The sequence below is a fragment of the Pyxicephalus adspersus genome, chromosome 2 (assembly GCF_032062135.1).
Source record: "Pyxicephalus adspersus chromosome 2, UCB_Pads_2.0, whole genome shotgun sequence".
NCBI classification, from domain to species: Eukaryota; Metazoa; Chordata; class Amphibia; order Anura; family Pyxicephalidae; genus Pyxicephalus; species Pyxicephalus adspersus.
The window spans coordinates 80,157,847-80,179,350 of NC_092859.1; the positions used below are offsets into that span (position 1 = coordinate 80,157,847).

A 21,504-nucleotide genomic window follows, 5' to 3' on the forward strand; every position below is an offset into this window, starting at 1 on the left:
ATTCCATATTTCAAAAATGACATCAGCTGTGACCCCCAATATCTGCATTGATAGACTACTATGAGGGAAAGAAACATTTTTGTGACCGTTACAGACACAAATTCCTGTAGGAACAAAACTGACTATCCACTGACTTTATATAGCATTACTTTAACCATCACCATAAAGAGTTCAGCTTTGACATTGATTTTATCTGTTTAATGAATATGTATTACCTGAGTCTGGTTTCTTGTAGTGTTTGCAAAAGAGGAGTATTTAACTGCACCACTTACCCATGTCCATCTGTCTGTACCGTGTATGGTGATCGCCACTATTACACTTTTGATGGTTTGGAATATGACTATGTCAGTGACTGTCAAGCATATTTGCTTAAGGTAAGACCAACATTTTTTTTACCTAACTGGTCTAAGTTAATGATAGACATAAAACATATGTATACATGTCTGTAGGTCAGGACTGTAGGTTTGTTCTTAAGTTGAATTTGTATGTAAGTCGGAACGGGTACATTATTTTAATAAATGGAATTAGGACAGATGTTCGGCTCAACGTATTTTTAGGTGAGCGTGGTGTCAGTTACTGTATAAAATCCTCACAGTGAGTTAAACTCATCACAAAGTATAAAAACAAAGCAAAAAAAAACTTTATGGAGCCTAGACATTCATAAACTTCTGGAGCAAACTGTGCTTTGATATGCAAAAAGAAACAACTGCAGAGTTTGTCTTGGTCATTAAAGAGATCACCCTAAGTTCACCCACATACTCACTGTGTTTAGCATTGAGGCCTGATCAAAGCTTCAGGCTTCGTAAATTATTGATCTTTAGGATAGTTTAGGTTAGTTAAATTTAGGCTAGTTATAGCCATTTCAGTCTTGTAGTGAACTACAATGTTCTGCTGCAGGTTGACTATGATTCTAAACCTCTTCAAACAAGTCAACCGAAGAGTTTGGGAACAATCTTTTGGTTCCAGGTTTGCTGGATCACCCAGCTTCACTGATGAAAGTCTATTCTCTCTAGCCTTGGAGAGCTTTAATAAATCAGGGCCTAGGTCTCCACTGCCTTCTTTTTCCCATGATAACAGTAAACTTTAGGACTTTTTGCCATTTTCCATTCTAATGACACAAGAACAAAATTACAACATTTTAATTAGAACATGATGACTGGAAATGCTGGGTAGATCTAGCAGCTCAGATTATTTCAGGTTCCATTCTAAAAGCAGCACTGTTTCTCCTTCAGAATAACCATGACGCCATTTTCAGATTCAAACAATGCACAAAAATGCAGGATTAATCTTGGCTTTTTATTAGCTTGCACCTCTGCCAACATGCAGCCCTGCTACAAGTAATTGAAATGTCAGAACGCCTCAATCATTGCTGCTTAATAAAAAAATAATGCTCGGATCAAATAGCTTAAACAATGCAATGGAATAAAGGAGCCATTTTTCCCACCGTGCGCAATCAGACTTTCATTTTCTTAAGGTAAAAAGTCATGAGTGGAAACATAAGTGATTAAGGAAAGAAAGACATAAAGCATTAACAATTCAGTAGTGAATTTGCTGCTGAAATTGTAAACTGTGATGAGTGAGCAGAGCCTTTCAGAACATTTACAATTTTAATGATAGACATTCTATATGCAACAGCTAAAACCTTAGCTACATACAGTATCTGAAAATAACAGGATTAGTGATAATCCAGCAATAGAGAATAGGCGTATTGAATGGATGTTCCTGCTTTTGTGCATAGAGAAAATAGGCATTGAAAAGGCTTGCATCAAAACTTGGTTTCTAGGCTTCTTTCTGATGGTAAACAGATTAAAAGTAAATGTATTGGTATGTGAGTAGATGAAGAGTGAAGAACAGCCAAGAATTGTTATATTCTAGTTAAAATAAATTCACTGCAAACGTGTTGGAAGCAGTTTAGTTATTATAAAATAATGTTACATAGGACCTGTAAGTATCAATTTTCAAAGGCACATTGTAAATTGAGCTCCAGCAAAGTGCCTTTGCATACAATGAGATGATGTAATCTGCCTTAGACAGGAGGACCCATTTTCTCAATCTTTCCACCCCCCGGGATCTCCCACATATATTGTAAATGATCACAGGATGATCAGCGTTTTGAACACACACACACACACTAAAAAACAGGATTACTTTAATTTTGTTATGTTTGAGCCAGCATCCCAGTACAGAAAGTAGATGCAAGTTTAACACATTCATTCTCAAAAAAATAAAAACATTAGGGCCAATTCACATATTAAAGTAACATTCCTGTTATCTTGTGTGTTACTGCAGTCCATGGCAGAGAGATTCTCATGCTTTGGTGCAATGCATTGTGATTCATTATTAATAACAACCCACCACACTTTCTCCGATACCACAGACCAACACACGTAAACATGCGTCCTTGCATGCGCTACAGCATCACATGAATGGGCATTTAATGTTCTCCTGAAGACGTATTAAGCCACTCCTAGTGAAAAAAGTGAGTGTGAGTGTAACACATAAATGTGTTAAAAAGGGAAGTCAGAAATGAATATATATATATTTTATATATATATATATATATATATATATATAAAAATACATTAAAATTTGGCAGATAATTTTCCAGTTCTTTCAGCTTTTAACCTGTGTCACCTTTCGTGAAAGAAAACCTCTGGGTGTACTGAGGTTCCAAAGTTCATGGGTAAAACCAAGAGAAATCCAATAGGCTAGGATGGCAAACTGCCTACAGCCTTCTCATCTATTAGACCTTGTGACGCAGGTGATGAAAACCAGGCTGCTGTGGGTTTTGTCGTAATAAAACTAGACTTATTGTGTGTGAGACAGGTGCAAGGCTGCACTACTTGCTAGAGATTCTGGCTTTTAGGTTCTGACTCTTAAATGAAATAGACTAGCTTACAAAGGCTAATTTGTTCACGTCTGCTGGACTGCATTTAGCCACTGACGAAGGATTGTACCAACTTTGAACTGAAACTAATTAGTAATTAAGAAACTGATAGTGTCTTTGTAGTTCTCATGCACAGCTGAGATTGCAGATAATCATGAACTGCTTTAATGTATAAAAGCCAGCAAATGTTTTAAATGACTTATACATGAAAACAAAATGGAACAAAAATAAAGATATGGGATGGTAATATTGTGCATATATTGTAATAAACATATACAATTACTGTAGTCATTACAGCTAGTCTGTATTTGTTTAAATATAAAAGGTAACTTGTTTCATAAAATATATTTTTGAAAATCCTTTTGTAGTGTACAGACTACAAAATCCACATTTTTTGATCAAATCCAAAAAAGCCTAAAAATTGACATGAGTTTGTCCCGGACAATTTAACTTTTGCACATCTATTACTCCATTTTCTTCATATTAGCTCTCACAGTACATGTCTTTATTAGCTTATGCTATTAAATGTTAAATAGAAAATTCTTACCAATTTAGTACCTAACAATGGGGAAGCTAGTCTTAATCACTTTACTGTACCAAACTGCAACATTTTGGGGACAACCCAAAATGACAACACAATGGGGAAACCCTTAAAATAACTTTCAGGTCTTTACGGGACCAATTGTATATTTTTTATCCTTTGAGTATTCTTTGAATGTTATTCTTTAAGTAAAGCTGGCTTGATCATATTAGGCATTGTATTAGGGGACCATTTTGACCAGGATCAAGGTCACAGGTTGTTAGCCAGAGACTTTAAGTGGTAATTCCAATATCTTTTTTATTCACGGTCAAACTCTTACCCTATGCAAGAAATCAAGACAGCAGCCCGATGGTTGCCTTTTGAGATTGGTATAGTGCTTGCCTAAATGGCTGATGCTTTGTCAGTGAAGACAGAAGAGAATTCTTTGCATATAAAAATATTGTGTTAAGTTGGGAGTTATTCTATTGGTTGGTAATTTATTTAGTATTTTTTTTTACATGTGATTTGATTGTGTGGTGTTCAATTAAGAACTGTATAATATGATCTGACCACACCTCCAATTTACAGTTTAGTTGCTAATGTGCTTCATTGTGAGTAGCGGATTTCACAAATTATGTAAAATCATGTATTTGCACATAAAATTCTGCCTTTTTATTTAGGGTTTTTCAACATTTAGATAACTTATTATTGGTTTATAACCAAAATACTATAATGCCATGTACTACATTATATCTTCTTTAATTGATAGAAGTGCACATTGTATTTGAGCATCGTGTTGTAAAATGGAAGAATTGTTCCCCTATCTGTTCATATAATACGCCAGGTTACGCATGCCAGTCCCAGCAGACTTTGCCAGTCACAATTTGGCACAGATAAACATGCTCAATCATTTATCATTAATACCAAGCTGCTCTCCTGCTTGGGACTGGACTTTCTGCTCCAATGAGCTAGAAAACATCATTGATGGGAGTGCATGATACTGCCAGAAACAGGTGTATTGCTGCGATAACAAAAGTGCATGACCGCACATTCTAAAGCCCAGGCCCAGCTTCCTAATTTTTCCTTGCCTATCGAATAAACATTTATCAGAACTGACCTGTAACCTGTACACAGCAATGAATATAAATACTGCAAAATACAGCGTTTCCTGTTACTCTATTTGTGTAAATTAGATTGTTTTGTGCTTTCAAGAGACCTGAATATTGCAAAAACATAATTGAAAGAGTAGAAATCTATTGTATATCATGTATTTGTTTTATGCATTTTATTATTTATATGATCCTACACTTTTAAAATGTGAAATGTAAGTAATACTCCAGTCTAGTTTAAGGTATGTGTTCCTCCAAATGAGTGACTTTGTTTTTGGTGAATTCATATGTGTTCAATTACTCACTTCCCTAATAAACTTCTTATTCATGGAACCAGGGAGCCATTATACTAAGATCCTGAGGATGACATGACATCCTTTGTATTATGATGGGCAACATTTTTCTTCTCTGGATTCCAAATATATAGAGCATTTTGTATTGGCCATTGCAATAATGTATGAAACCAGATCACTCATAAAGATATAAAAAAGTCAACTTGACTTCCACTTCCATTGTGATCCCTGTCTTTCATGGGTTATTTGTGGATTATCTCCTAGATTGTAAACTATTGGGCAGGATCCCCTTCTCCTTATGTGTAATCCTTTGTACTGCTCTAATATGCAGGCTTTATAATTTGCAATCTCCATTCAATGTACAGCTCTTTATAATATGCTGGTGCTTTACAAATAAAGGTTAACAGTAAATAATAAATATATCTGTACCACGTCTGTATATCTGTACAATGTTAAACGTATGCACTTGAGCAGACATTGTGGAAGAATATCCTTTTGTCTTGACAACAGGATGAGACAACTTTTGGACCTGTAAATCCTATGATTTCATAGATTTATTTGTATGATATATATTAAATAGCAGCACATTTAGCATTATAGTTTTTTAGAGAATACATCAAAAGAACATCAGTCTCTTTCCCAAAGCTTGGTACAGTCTTGTGACCCCACCAAAATCACAGCCGGTTTTAGCAGCTGTCGATTACTAGAAAATCATTCATTCAATGAACCCAAGAGCCAAGTAAAAAGCAAAAATGGTTATGCCATACAACCCTGTCTTCTTTTTACAAAATAATGTTTTTAATAACACACATTACAAACATATAAACAGAAAAGAGAAGGCAAAGTGGAAAGAGCAAACCGTAATATAACAAAGACAAGCAGTTGGTATAGGTAACATTCATAAAACCAACATCAAGTCAGTCAACCATTTAGCATTATAACATACATAGTGGGTGTCTATATATGAAAGAGGACTCTGTCAAGCCATCCTGTCTTCTTGATATGACTTCTTTATTGGTAACAATTTCTGCTGAATTATTCTGAATGGTCTACAGTGAGATATTATGATTTTTGTACCCTATTTGATAGAAATCATATTTTTGCTTTAAATTCATAGGTATTAGGGTTAATCTAAAATCAGGTTGACAACTATTAGAAACACTTTCTGTTTCTTTGTCTGTGGTGTTGTGTTAAATTGGACCATGTTACCTCTGTTACATAGATGTGCTTAGTATGAAAGAATGATGGATATGTTTTTATCTGATGGTTAACTATAACTGCATCAGCACCCAAAACATCCTACGCTGAGTTCTTCAGTCTTTTCCCGATTGATTTGAAAGTCTGCACTCACACAGAGATTGCTATCTTTAGGAAACAGATACTTGCACATTTTCAGAAAATAATCTTGGGAAAATCAGAGGCATTTTTAATTAGAACAGGATTGTTGAAATGTAATCCGAGGAAATGTCAAATCCGATAGATAAACAAGGTGAGGGCAAACAAAGAGTACAATGAGCAAATTGTCTGAAATAATTGTATGCTTTTTTCTGAACAAAACAAAATCTCAAAACAATGGAGGTCATTTGACAGAAGATGGAAAACCATTTTCCCAATTTAGGTATTGGGCTTTTATCTAACAAATGCCTTGTTTCTTCAGTTATAAGATACGGATACTTGTCATTTTCATTTCATTCAGCTAGACATGTTTGAAATGTTGTCTTGTCTGTTCAATCTCTTCTAAGTAATAAAACTGGAGAAAATAGGTGTATAATATGATCACAAGCTTTGTTTTAGATATTCATTCAAGTTACTAAATACAGAATTTAAATCAAAACCTTTCAAGTTAACCATAGATAATTATTTTATTACATATTTTACCTACTTCTGTTCTGATAATCAACATTTTCTTAGGGATGAAACCTAGACAGAGATATACCAGGCATAGCTTTATTTATTATTACACCATAAAATGTACCGGTACTTATTTTATAATGCAAGCAGTAAAAGTATCTATTTCATTTTTTTTTAGATGTTTGTCCTTTATTGATTGTTATGTTTTTTAAAAGAAATAGCAAGGAGTTTCTGTATTATTATTTACTAACTTATGGTAGGAATTTTGTAGCCCTGGTGCCCCCAATTCATGTTTGTTCCTTGGGCAGTAGTCTGATCAAATGTTAAGCTCTGTAAATCTGGTGAAATAGGAACTCAAAAGCAGATATAACAAAGGTAATTTTGAAGACTTTGGGGATTAATAAAGAAATCCAATCACCCTTCAATACCTTTCACTACAGAGTACTACCTGTGACCAAGCAACTAAAGCTTGGCCAGATGTATATGTGATGTCAATGGACAGGAACAGGGCTGAGCTAAATTTTCTATATGGGTTGGCTACCCACCCTTTCCTTACATACATATTTCTTAATATGTCTTGGTGCCCCGTCAATGAGTAAAGGATACGTAAATAGGAGGACAGTAAAGACTGGGGTTTATTGGCAGGTGTTAGGTGTTACATGATGTTACATAGTATCACACATTTGTGAGTAAAATGAACCAAAGTTCGTATATATTGCATTCTAGCTTGTTACGTACAACAGAGATAGGCAAGTCCCAGTTAATATATAATAGGTTACAATGATAGCCTCAGTTAAAATGATATAAAGCTCTTGATATATCCACTGAACAAGCCTATCGGCGAAACGCGTCGGGTTTGCGACATCCGCGTACACTTTATATATAGTCTAGTTGTTCTTCTATAGTTATCATGCACTACCTCCCAGAGAGATTGAATTGGAGCTTGCCTATCTGTGTTGTGTATAATGTGTTGGAATGCAATATATGAACTTTCCTTTTACTCACAAAAGTGTGATATTTTGTAACATGATGGGGCCGACAAACCTTTCCTGTCCTTCTTTTTACAGTGCAGAGCTAAAAGTTTATCATGGAGCAAATGGGATATCATTTTAACCGGCTGAACATATTTTTCACTCTGACAGCATTCAGCTAGAGTTGTATGTGGGACACAAGTTTGGCACCTGACTTGCTTGTCATCTAATGTCTTTTGTAGGATTCACTTGTGCATGATAAGATTATAAGATTCATGGGTGCAAGAAACATGAATATACCTTTCAATCCTAAAGTTCTATAGAAAACATTGTAAATGTAACTAATGAGTATTAAACAATGTTTATTAGCTATTATCATTCTGTTTTTAATGCATAATTTTCCCCTTTTCCTACAGAGTACTGATAATTCTAATATTTCCATCATTGCTCAGAATAAGAAATGCTTTGATAATGAGATCATTTGTTCAAAAAATCTTGTCATCTCTGTGGGTGGCACTGATATTTATTTTACAGACACATCAGAAAAACAGGTTAGTGAGAAAGTCTTAGGATGTTCCCTTTTATTATTTTCTCTTTATTTTTGTGGACATGCTAGATACTCACTTATTTTATGATCTTATTTTCTTCCTGTTCATATAGAAGCAGTTTCGAATACAACACTGATCTTCTAGATATCAGCATTGGAAGGCTGGGTTTTACACTGTGGTTCACTTTCCAGAACTAGACATCACAATACTATGGGATAAGAAAACCACAATTCATGTTAAAGTTGGACCTCGGTGGAAAGTAAGGAGGGATATTTGCATGCAGATGAATGTTTATTTTACATTAAACATGCTTCTAAAAGTTAAAGCGTATTTAAATTCCAAAAAATAAAAATGTAATATTGGGTCCTTTATACCAGTGGTCCCCAACCTTTTGCAGGTCGCGGACCGCATTTGGAGCCGTCTGTCACTCAAAGGGGAAGAAACTTCGCCCCAAAGTGACGTCATGATGGCAGAACCTGCCCACTCACCCATCGCAGGTCTGAGCCTGCAATCTCTCCCGGGAAACATGGTCTGTGGCTGTGGCTGGTGCGCGGGCCTCCTGTCAGACTGCCGCAGCCCACCTCTGCTTTATAGTCTTTTAACTTTACAAGTTTTTGTGTTTTTTGTTTCAAAAGTATTTATGTCAGAAATCTTGTGAGCTGACTTTGTGCAATTGTTCCCCAATCTCTTTGAGGACTGTAGAATTATGGCCTTCCTTGCCATGTAGAATAGTTGAAAGGCAGGGTTTTATGGTTTTATCTAGTTTTATGGGTTTGTAAGTGTGTCTTAACAGGATCATAAAATTAGATTAAAAGAAAATAAACTTAAAAAATATTAGATGTGGGCACTGGGATAATCACCTGTCTTACCTGCCCTTGCTCATCATGGATCCATTCCTACCAATAGTGTGGAATAATCCAAAATAAAAAGGGTCACTTGATTACTGAACTCATTTTCCCACTACTTAACTTTTTTTTTTTTTTTTACTTTTTTATACCTGATTACATTTATTATTAGTTTATTATTTAAACAATGTAATTTGTTTCCTAGTTGGTATGTTAGGACTGTTAAGATGCTGTACATTATTTGTGGATGCCTTCTTACTCTAAGCCATGGCCTGTGTTGGCTGTGCAAAAATCCATTGCTATCGAAAATGAATTTCTGAACTGAATCTTTAATGTGCTTAACAGAAAAATAAAATTATTATTATTTTTTTTTTTTTGGTTTAGCATTTTAAATATTTAATGTGTTAAAATTAATAAGAGATAAAGAATTCCCATATATAGAATTCCCATATAAAGAAAACCATACTGATTATTATCATCCAGTATTTATATAGCGCCAACATAATATGCAGCACTTTTCCAAAATCCATAGTCATGTCACCAACTGTCCCTCAAAAGGAGCTCACAACCTAGTGCCCCCCCATAGTCATATGTCATTAATACAGTCTAAGGTCAATTTTTGGGGGAAGCCAAATAACTTAACTGCATGTTTTTGGAGTGTGAGAGGAAACTGGAGAACACAGAGGAAACCTATGCAAACATGGGAAGACCATGCAAACTCCATGCAGATAGTGTCCTGGCGGTTATTAGAACCTGGGACCTAGCGCTGCAATGTGCTAACCTCTGAGCAACCGTGCTGCCCGGTTGGCTAAAATGTTCAGCAATACTTGTCTACCCTTTAAGTAGACTGGCTGTTTTTGAAACCTAGAACCATGTAAAATATTTGTCACATTGGGTGTTTACATTTCAGTTTGCGCTAATATACTCTCTAATCAATAATTTTAGATTAGTATAAATTGCTTGTAAAGAAAGAAAGAATAACATGCAATAGCTCATATACCCAACGAAAATAATTGTTTTAAATCCTACTTTTATTATATAGAAAAAAATATATGTATAAAATATAAATAATAAATGACTAATTATTTCCATGCCCTGCCAGGGTTGTGTTTTTACAATAACATTATTGATGGCTATTTTTAAGGACTACTGAAACCCTTTGTTCTAGGCCATATACAAGAGCTAATAACAGGGGTGTTCTGTAGTCCTGCCTTGACAACACCGATCCTCCTTACAGTAAAGTTGTCATCATAGAACAAGAAGTATTTTAGTGGCAGGAGCAGCAGGTGAATGGAAAAAATGCCTGAAAGCTAATGCAGACAGCACATCTACGGACTAAGACGCTACATAATATTACATTTGTGTTCTGTGGTTTAAGTTTGTTTTAAGTCTTTCACAGTGGGTTGCCTTAAAGTCCATAGCAGTATTTTACTAATCTTTTTCCCTTTTAATAGGAGTTGAAATGATTTCTTCTATCGTTCTTCTAATGTTGTACAGCCTACAAATGTGATATGTATTGCTGTAAGATACAGAAAGACGTTCATAAACCTAATACCTAATATTGTGTGTACTTAGGGTAAACTTTCAGGTCTGTGTGGAAACTTTGACAAGTACACCTCTAATGATCTGACTACATCTAATAATATGGAGGTGAGGAATGCACAGGTGTTTGGAGACAGCTGGACTATTGGGCAGGTAAGACAGTATTGTATATACCAAAATTATTGTTTGTATCCAAAGTACCCTGTATGTCAATCCAATATGGCATTAGCTTACCCTATAGCTGCCAGAAGTAGACATGGAGCCTATTGTCTAAGGATAAACCAATATAAATATGAATGATAAGAAAAGTATGAATGTATTATGTTCTAGCATACATAATTCTAACGGTGTTGTATGTTTTTCTTAAGTGTAAAAGTTACAATGAGACAACGAGACCCTGTGAAGTTCATCAGAGTAAATTCCCATATGCAAAAAAAGAGTGTTCAATTCTCTATAGCGATGTGTTTGCACCCTGCCGCAATGTGGTAAGTTGAAATGTTTAACATAACATAAATAACATAAAAAGGATAATCACATAAATGCTTAGGAATTTTAGGTTGTGTTTGTTTCTGAATTATTTAAATAACAGGAATCATGCATATGTGAACACTAGGCTACACAAATACAATTTTTACAATGGAATCTTGCAATGTCTTTGTATGCAACCACTGCACCACTGTAAGACAAACACTAGATGGCATTATAATATATTATATTCATTTCATATCTCCCATGTATATTAATATTAAATGAACCCTTCTGTAGTTAAAAGTGACCTGAGTATTGACAACCTATATAGTGTTAGTGTTCTATTCATTATATATGACTTTTAAAACAGCTAGAATTCTGCATTGTAACTGGTAATTAATAAATCATCTACAGTACTGATGAGTTACAATATTGTTTGAGTTGTGTTATACTTCATTGCAGATTGATGTGACATCATTTGTAAAGAACTGCCATACAGATACATGTAACTGCAACCTTGGAGGGGATTGTGAATGTTTGTGTACCAGCATAGCAGCGTATGCTCATAAATGCTGCCAGCAAGGTGTAGCTGTCCACTGGAGATCACCCAATATGTGCCGTAAGTATTAGTGAAATAATTTAAAAAATTTTTTTACATCTAATGCAGGTTTTTTTTTAAATTGTAACTACTGTTGGTGTTCGAATTCGGGTTGTCCTTATGTTTGAGCTGAATATAGCTGTTTGAATTTGGATAGACCCGACCAGAAAAACAGGGGACTCAATGGCACAAATTTGTGTGTAAAAAAATGTGTTAAAAAAAAGAGGCTTTAATGTTAAAGTAATTTATTGAATGTGTGTGATTTGTGTAACTAACTTTTATTTTTTTACAGGTTATCCCACAATGACAGGATGATTCCCATGGCTGCACAGCCGTGGGAATCCCCCAGTCAGTGTGGGATCCCCGGGCACTAGAGGTTAAATAGGGACAAGTCTCCCCATTCATCACCTCTAGTGCTCTGTGATTGACTGAGGAAAAGTAAACCTTCATGAGAGCTCAAGCATCATCAGGATTTTGCTTTCCCCAGCCAATCACAGAGCTGATGAATGAATGGGGAGACTTGTCCCCATTTAACCTGCAGTGCCGGGGATCTTCTCAATGAAAATGGACGTGGCTGCATTAATTGAGAACAGTGTGCGATTCACTGCACTAGAGGTTAGTTAAGCTCCGGGGATCGCAAACAGGAGGGTATACAGGGAATCCTGTGAGGCATTCTCGCTCATCCCTATTCCTGAATAGAGTTTCTCTATCCAGGAACACATACAACTAGCAAACAACACTACACTACAACTAGCTGTCAGCTCTGCTCCCCTTATTGCTCTTGCAGATCTACACAGTCCCGAAAAATAACCCAAATTTTCCCCCTTTTGACTTTAATGGTGTTTGAATTTGACGTTCGATCACCCAAACAATATCCCCCTATTCGATCGAATAGCTGTCGAATCGAATAGTGTGATATTCGACCAACACTAATTGTAGCCTATCCTATATAAGGATATAATAATGTTCATCACACTGTAAAATGTAAATGACACTATGAATGTATATTAAATTTACCAATATTTATCTTATTAAATAATATTTATATTAATAAATATTAATATAAATATTATTTATATTAATAAATAATATTTATTTATGGTAAATCAGCCCAGCCATGTTTAATGGTATAATGTGATACTCACATTGACAGAGCTCTGTCTGCGTATGAAATTTCAATTATTTTCCTTTAGCTGAAATATAGTCAGTAGTATAATAAGGTATTTTATTTTATGTTATTATTTTCAGCATTAAAGTATAGCTTCAAACTTTATTGCAGTTTGTATTTTTGGTTAGAGGATTAGATAAGCTTAGGTTAGCTCTATAATATTTGTATTTTTATCCATTGTGTTCCATTCCTGCTTGTTTATGGGATACATACAGTAATAAAAACCCTACAAAGGATCTAGCTTTATATTGGACAAGTTGGACCCCTGGTTCAGTGGTATTACTTCATCTTTATATTAAAATAGTTAATATTAGAAGCCATTTGTGGATTTCATTTTATTTTGAAAAATGGAAAATTGCCAATATGTAGACCTAAAATACATTGTGCATCAAAATCCATATTGTTCGTTTTCTATGGTTTAATCACCGTTTTCTGTTTTTCAGCCTATGATTGTGAATATTATAACCAAGGTAAGTTTTATTTAAAAATAATGCAGTTTTTTTTATTATTTTGTAGCATATATAAAGGTTTTTTTTTAGTTTGTATAGACTATGGATCATCTAAAGTGATTCTGTCACTGGACCATTCATAAAAAAAAACTTCCTATGAAGTTATGTGTACATTTAATGTTTTATATGTGTGTTATGTACATGTAAACCTTCATTGCGTAGACATCCATACACCCCAGAACTGCTGCTGGTGTCACCCACCATCTTGGGGGTTTGATATTAGCAGTCACACAAATGCCCCTTTATAACACTGGTCCCCAGACTTATGTGCCAGATGTTGTCTCTGTTTCCCGTATGGTACTATTCCTTCCACTGACACAAGCAATGGAACATTGGAAATTTCTCTCACTGGCAGAAATGATCTCCCCAATATATTTCACTGACACTATTGATGGAGAACAATTCCTGACACATTTCTTGTCACTGGTACCAATAATGAGGCATAATTCTTCTTTCCACTGAGGACAGGCCATAGGTATTTTTTACAGGCCCTCAACCCTGGAGCATAATTTTACTCCACTTATATCTGACCCTGAGGGTTAGTTTGTCTGTCCCTGTTCTTTAGCATCCCCCTTTGTTTCTCCAACTACCCTAAAGGTTATATAGGGAGGTGATGGAAAAACAGAGATGCTGAGTCAGCACATACATAATTAGACACTTCAAGAAAAGGAGTTAGCTATGACAGGCAAGCAAGGTATGGGATATGGTTGTAGTCTTTTTATATATCAAGTTCAAACACACATTGAAAGTAAACACAAATACTGGTGTCAGGGTCCCATGAAGACCCATGTTCCATAGACAAGACAATAGGATAACCCCGCTTAGATATTGCCACAGTAGGTTTTCCCATTTCCTTTTTCTGTGAAAATCCAACTTAGATACACTTTAATAATTATTTCAATGTTGATGCTATGAATAAACACTGAACGCATATTACACACATTTATAACACCTACCGTGTATCTCTGATGAATAGAATTGGTATTCAAAACTCTCACAACTCACTAAGCTACAGGTAATAATGGCAGAAACTACAAAATTCTGATGGTCATTATGGCACCTCTCATGTAAAACAAAAAAAAGAATTGCCTGGAGCTAGGAAAAGCCTAAATACCATTTATACAGATATACAATATTGCATTATTTCCTTCTCGTAGTAAATGATGCATTCATTGTGAAATATGTTCCTTCTATCCCATAGCCTTCAAATCTCTGGTACTAAGCATTGCATGGTCTTTTAGACAGTGAGATCTCATAATTCCTAATCTAGTTGACATGATAGATAAAAAAGTGTTCCTAAAGAATTTATTCAACAGTTTGATCATCATTACCAGTATCCCCATTGCTGTCTTATCACTGTTAATCTTGTTCATTTTCAAACAGGACTAGGAGAAGGTCCTTTCATTCTCTCCAGTTGTGGCAACAGTGAAATTGTATTAGGTGTTAACATAACCAGCAAATATATATTCCCATTGCCAAGAATGAGTGCACATGGAAATGTTTTATTTAACTTCATGGTAACACCTGGACTTTTCCGAGATAAAGACTTGTGTGAGTACTTAACATCTAAATATTTAAAATATTGTCATAAAAAAATGTTGGCAATTCTATCAAAACTAGCCAAGTCAATGTATGTAGTGTTAAATGATCAAGTAAGACTAAGCTAGACAGCCTGGATGTGTATTCCAGCAGCAATGTGTTCTTAAACCTATCATTTAGTATAATTCTTTGCTGATGATAAGAGGAACATTATTCAACGATTGCATATGCTATAGTATATGTATGTTAGAATGGTATCTAGCAAGTCAGAGCTGCAGAAATGTCAATGTCAAATTAAACTCTGTACAAAAACACTTTAGGTTAACAAAAAGTAGTAAAAAACTTAATACACAAGTGATGAATAAATCAAAGTACAGTAAACGTTGTTCTGCAGTGATCAAATTGCACTAATTCAATGATATGTACTTATAGTAAATAATGCAGTAACATTATAAACTGTTTAGAAAATGATGATCAGCGATGCAAGTGTTGGTAAACATCAAAGGCTGTGCAAAGTAAACAAGTTGCCTTAATGATTTACCATTCAATCTTTAATAAATTGGTAAATACACCACATCCAACAACTCAACACTGCTATGCACACAAGTACTGGTTTACATAGCAAAAAAATTTAAAATGTGATAACCTGTTATTAAAAAGATTATGATATTGCATTCTTTTTTAAATTTGGTGGAAAAATAACTTACCGAAGTATGAACATATACAGAGCAAGGAGTTGTTAAGAAGACATACAATTTTTCTCAATCAAAATACAGTCCATTCTTCATAACACAAAGTGAACCTGAATTGGCCTAAAATGTGCCGAGGGTTATAAAAGTGTTAAAGTTAACACACATGGTGGTATACTTCTTTGGTCCCAAACAGAGGCTTGTACACCAGACCCTGATTGTCCAATTCAGCATTACTAGCTGAACCCTTTGACTGATATAAAAGACACAACTAACACAGCTCTGCTTTTATTAATACTTTATTCAATTTATTTTGATTATTTGGAGCAGTTGTAAAATAGGCTTTACATCCTATAGAAAAGTTACATTATTTAATTTCCCAGACATCTGGATTTCAGGTTTTAGATATATATGCCTTTGAACTGTACAGCAGCCAGAGGTTCTTAAATGTACATTTTAAAATGCTTTTGAATCTGACCTAGTATTAACCCTAAGTATTCCCTTTAGAGCAGAATTACATTCAGAAAGTGGGAAGCAGCACAAGGAGCTAGTCAGCTGTGCTGCAATGCTCATATGCAAGCAATAACATCCTGATTGGATAACGTAGCAAATTAAAGAAATGTTAGCTCACCAGATTGCTTTTTTTTTACTGTCTAGTCACAGGCTCGGGAAGGCAGAAGATCTGTCAACTGCAGGACAGCAAAATCAAGTCTTCTGCCCTGCTAGAAAGGGTTGTGCTGAGTGACAGAGTTGTGTGAATCTCAGGACGGAATGAAAAACAATAACATTTATATATTAGGAATATATTATTAAATATAGTATATATTTTTTATAGCAAGGAAAACAGCTTCCATATACAGTATGTACTTTGAGTATTTAGCTGATTGTTTGTTCTGCATGGGAAATCACAGGTTTGCTTTTTGGACCCAGAGGAAGTTTAAATCCAGAACGCTGTGAACTCTAAATCTATAGCCCTTAAAAGTCTAAACATTTTGCAAAACATTTATTATAATATTTCATATTCCATAGCACTATCACTTGTCTCTTTGGAATCTGCTGAAAGACCAAATTTCTTTTTGACCGTGCAAGAAAATGACAGCGTGCCTTTGGAGCAGTGGGAAACCAGCTCGTCATTCCGCAGAAGAGCCACCTTCTTTCATCACCAAGGTCTCTGGGTTCCGGGATACAGTGCCTTTGAACTGCACAGCAGAAAGGGGTTCTTTATTGTCCTTACTGCAACAGAAGTTAAGGTTTCAAAATATGACAATTCTGAAGAATTTAAACTAACCAGTGGGTTTAAGATTGAAGGTGAGTAAAATAATATCAAGAAAATACTGTATAAAAATTTTATGATACCAATATAATCTTCTATAAAAAATATATTTATACATTTTATCAGTGTATTTTACCTGTTTGCCTGAATTCTATTTGAAAGACTATAGCTGGTTTTATTGTGCAGTATGACTCTCACTTTTTAGAGTCTAATTTCTAGAATGTGTCATATGTATTTCAGAGATTGCCGCAGCAGTTCCCTATAGGCGAATGTGTGAGTGGAGGTATGAACCCTGTGCCAGTCCTTGTGTTAAAACCTGCAGTGATCCAGAAGCTGTTTTATGTTCTTTTCTTCCACCGTAAGTTAACCTATACCTTTTTCTACAACTGTTTCTTGCAGAAATCATTCCTGCCTGCTAGCAAATGCTTTTGGTTATATCATGTGTTGTTCATTATCGTCCTTGGGCCAGGATTCTGATACTGGCCAGTGTCCTCATTGAGTAGTCAATCCTTTATTTCTTGTCTCAGTGATCATTTTTTGGGCATTGGAAGTAAAGGGAAATATCAAATGGAAATCATAACAACATGACTTTGGTTCTCAGAGCTTGGACCAAACATCCACCCTTAATATTGTTCATAACTTTTCTCTTATTTGAAAGTAAATATAATTGGTCATTATTTACTTTATTAGTATTTGTTTACTATTGAGTACTTGTTTTATGGTGTCAAATATACTCCAAAAAATTACTTATAATTCACTGAAACTTTTTTGTTGCTTCTTTCCAAGGGTGGAAGGTTGTATTCCATATTGCCCAAACCAAATGATCCTTGATGAGATTACTCTTAAATGTGTCTATCCAGAAGACTGTAAGTATGACAATTTAATACCCCTGTTATTATGGCAAAATAATTTTTTAGAGAATATTTTTTCCATTCTTAGTTGATAGTCCCCGTACAAATATTTAAAAAGTAATAACACTATGAATTGACACAGGTATGAAGCACATTAAAAGGTGTCTGTACATACTTGCAGCAGCCTTCTAACCTCCATTCTTACCCCCTTCTTGGCCAAATCCCCTGAAAGCCAAAGTTTCCACACTTTCTGCTAAAGTCATTTCCAGAGCAAAGTTAAGGTCATTCTTCATTGGGAGCATTCAATTCCAGTCCTTCTGGGTCAGTACTTTACAAAGAGAAAATAGTATATTTAGTATATAAATCCTGTTTAATAATATTAATAATAATAATATTAGGTTATAGTTTACTGTTTATGTGAAAATGGCCTTTATGTGGCTGTGGACTGGAGTTGATCTAGGTGTTGGAGCATAGAAGCTGCTAACAGTGTAGTCTCTTGTCAAAACAAACGTGTTTCGAATTTTAGCTGGGTCATGTGCTCATTTATTTTACCAGAAATGGTAAAATATTGTACAGAGGATAAAGAGAACAGTCAAGCCAGCAATATTATGCCAGCCACTCCTTTTTGTTAGTTTTGTATCTCTATATCCTTTGATTTAATGAAAAAAATTTTTTTCTAATTAAAACACATTTGACTGTTTTTTTTATAAAACTCCTTTTGCATGTATCATGCATTTTGAAAATTGAAACAATAAAACATGTTTAATAATTCATTACATTTTTCCACAGGGAACCAAATTTTTAGAGGTTAACGTATTAGGAATATCCTAAATTCTTTTTCTGTTCTGTGTGTAATACAGGCACGTGTTTATGAACTTTTTTTTCAACATGTGTTCAATGGGATTCTAGTAGATATCACTGGGTGGGCTGCTAAATACCAATAGTTGAGTACAGATAGCATCTGTTTGATAATTTGTATCAAATACTGTCATCACTTTTCGCTTGTTTGTAAAAATTTGTAGTGATTCAGTAACTTTGACACTGGGGCATATGAAACAGCAACAGCTGTGCACTGTGGTATTTCGGGAAAAGATTTACAGTCCAGAGTAGTCTACCAGAGTATATATGTTGTAAGCTACAAAACTTCCCAGTATGATTGTGAAAAATTTCTGCTAAACAACTTTAAACAAACAAAAAAAAAAACACCTTTCCAACAGAATCATCACCTAAACCATATACGTTCATTATAAAATAAACCACTCTTATTGATAAAATGAACACATATTACCTCACTACGCCTCCTTCCATGGGATAAGGGTGCAAAACTGAAGGCTGGGTAAAATATATCCAATCTGCTACTGCCAGCACAGAGTAAGTGATTGTTGTGCCAAACTTCTTTTCTGCTATCCACAGGTGTTGTTACACATTTCTTAAGTATACTGACATAGAATATTGATAGAATACTAGACTAGAAATATTCTCCTATTCAGTTTATATCATATTTCTCTACTACCCTTGTAGAAGCCGATAACGGCAAAACACATCAGGAACTGAGACAACTGCGATCTTGCATTGAGTTTTTTTCCTAAAGTTTTTCCACATCAGCACACTAGCAAATTATGCTTAGTGTCACATTGGTGTGGTAGCATTATTGTATCTAGTGCCAACCTGGCCTAACTTTACTTATGTTGTCATTTTTTATCTTCAATCCTCTGTTACTGATATATGCATTTCTTTGAAACGTCTTTTTTACTCCTTAAGAAGCCTCCTCTGTCTTTCTATTTCATTTTAATATTGATTGTACCTATCTAGGGCTGGCATGTATACTTTATATATAAGGGTAGAGGAGAATCTCCAAACCCACTAATTGCTATTTAACAGATCTGTCTATATATATATATATATATATATATATATATATATATATATATATTATATATTTATATTTTATATATAATATAAATTATATATATATTTATATATTTTATATATATATTTAATTCTTAGGTGTTCCAGTTAAAACAACAATTCCACCTACTGCCTCAAAACCACTAAAGACAAGTTGGACACCAACCGTTTCTACAAAAGAAATAAAACATCCAACAATGACTGAAAAAGTTCATCCAGATTTTTCAGACACGTCAGCCTACCCTACAAAAGCTTCCACAGTTGATTTAATAAACAAAACCCATGTAATACATACAGATTCATCAATTCCAAGCACTTCTAAGGAATATGAATCATCCACAGATCTTCTTACTAGTGAATATGACAAATTAACTCAAAGTACTTCACCCCCTCGTCCTGAAATACAACGTTTAACAACACAAAACACAAGTATGGGAATAAGCAAAGACGCTTTAATATCTTCAGTAACAAGAACTTCTTCAGGTTTACTTCTAACATCACCACATTATGCAACTGCATTTGTAACATATAAAACACTACCTCCAAAAGAAGCTGTGGATACAACAAAAACTCCAACACGAATGTTGGGCCAATCTTCTCAGGGCCTTTACCAACTGACAACCAAGTCAGTCACTGCAACTTCATATACTTCCATGATGGAAAGGATTACTATGTCTTTAGCAACAGATGTATCAAGATATCCATTTCTGTTAAACGTAACATCACCCAGTGAAACAAGCACTTCTACAGCTACATCAGCTGTGTCACTGACCTCACCTGTAGGCACTACAGCTTCAACTACTTCATCTTCATATGCCAGTTTTACACTCAGTACAACTAGCTCTAAAGTAGTAAGCAGTCAACTATCCCACGCAACATCCCAAATCAGTCCTGATAAAATGTTAACCAGTATTTCACCACATACATCACATACCTTGCATTACACACCTTTACTAAATAGGACTGCGTCTACACTGACAACTCTGGAAACACACATACCTAAACTTTCCGAAAGTCCAAGAACTGAATTAACCACTTCATCTATTTATTTACCTTTGTTGACTACCCAGTTACCTACAACTTCCATGGCACTTTCAACATCTCATTTAGATTTGCAACAAACAACCAAAGCTGTATTTCAAACTAAATTGAAAGAAGCAATGTCAACTTTGTCTCCAATTTCAATGTCTTCCAAGGTGCCAGTAGTTGTAACAACCGGTAAACCTTCTTTAAGTTCATCTACATTAGGCCTATTAACATCTGTTCAAACCTCAAAAATAATTCCAAAAATTACACCTCTAGAAAAGACTTCCTCTACCACAACTGTACTATTGAGTTTAGAGACCTCATTAGCACCTAAATCGACATATGACACAGAAGACCTTATAAAGTCCACAACTAAGCATACGTCCTTGTTAACTACCAACGCAACACTTATTCAGACTCCACCTGTGACTTTAAGTACTAAAAAATTCCCCAAGAGTACTGAAACCCCTCTAAAAATATTAACTACTAGCACTCCAACAACAGAAGGTATAACTCATGAATTGGAAAGTAAATATACAGAAGGTTTTCTTTCTACACAGCATATTTTTCCAACAAGTTCAGAACTACGACCTACAAAACATGAAACAATGGTGGATACGTCTTTGACACACTCAACTAAAATGCATTCCACTGTGGCCAAACAAAGTTTACTTACATCATCACATTCATCTCCAACTTTTGACACTTCAACACACACTTCTCCTGTGCCTTTAGAAATGACAGACACATCTGTGAGTATTGGCTCCACGGTTCTATCTTCTGTGCCATCAAAAACAACAGATACAACTACTAGTACTAGTTCCAAAACCATATCTTCTGTGCCTTCAGAAACAACAGATAAAACGACTAGTACCAGTTCCAAAGCTACATCTTCTGTGCCTTCAGAAA

At 34.9% G+C, this 21,504-nt stretch overlaps 1 protein-coding gene across 1 annotated transcript in view; it reads left to right on the forward strand.

Annotated features, from left to right (window-relative positions):
* Positions 1-21,504, forward strand: part of OTOGL (otogelin like) — an 81,766-nt gene that overhangs the window by 25,582 nt on the left and 34,680 nt on the right. The window contains 12 exon segments of the mRNA XM_072399013.1: positions 236-374; positions 8,048-8,182; positions 8,292-8,438; positions 10,600-10,719; positions 10,935-11,051; positions 11,497-11,653; positions 13,244-13,270; positions 14,693-14,860; positions 16,567-16,845; positions 17,051-17,168; positions 17,597-17,676; positions 19,669-21,465. Of these exon segments, the coding sequence (XP_072255114.1) occupies positions 236-374; positions 8,048-8,182; positions 8,292-8,438; positions 10,600-10,719; positions 10,935-11,051; positions 11,497-11,653; positions 13,244-13,270; positions 14,693-14,860; positions 16,567-16,845; positions 17,051-17,168; positions 17,597-17,676; positions 19,669-21,465 (3,284 nt within the window).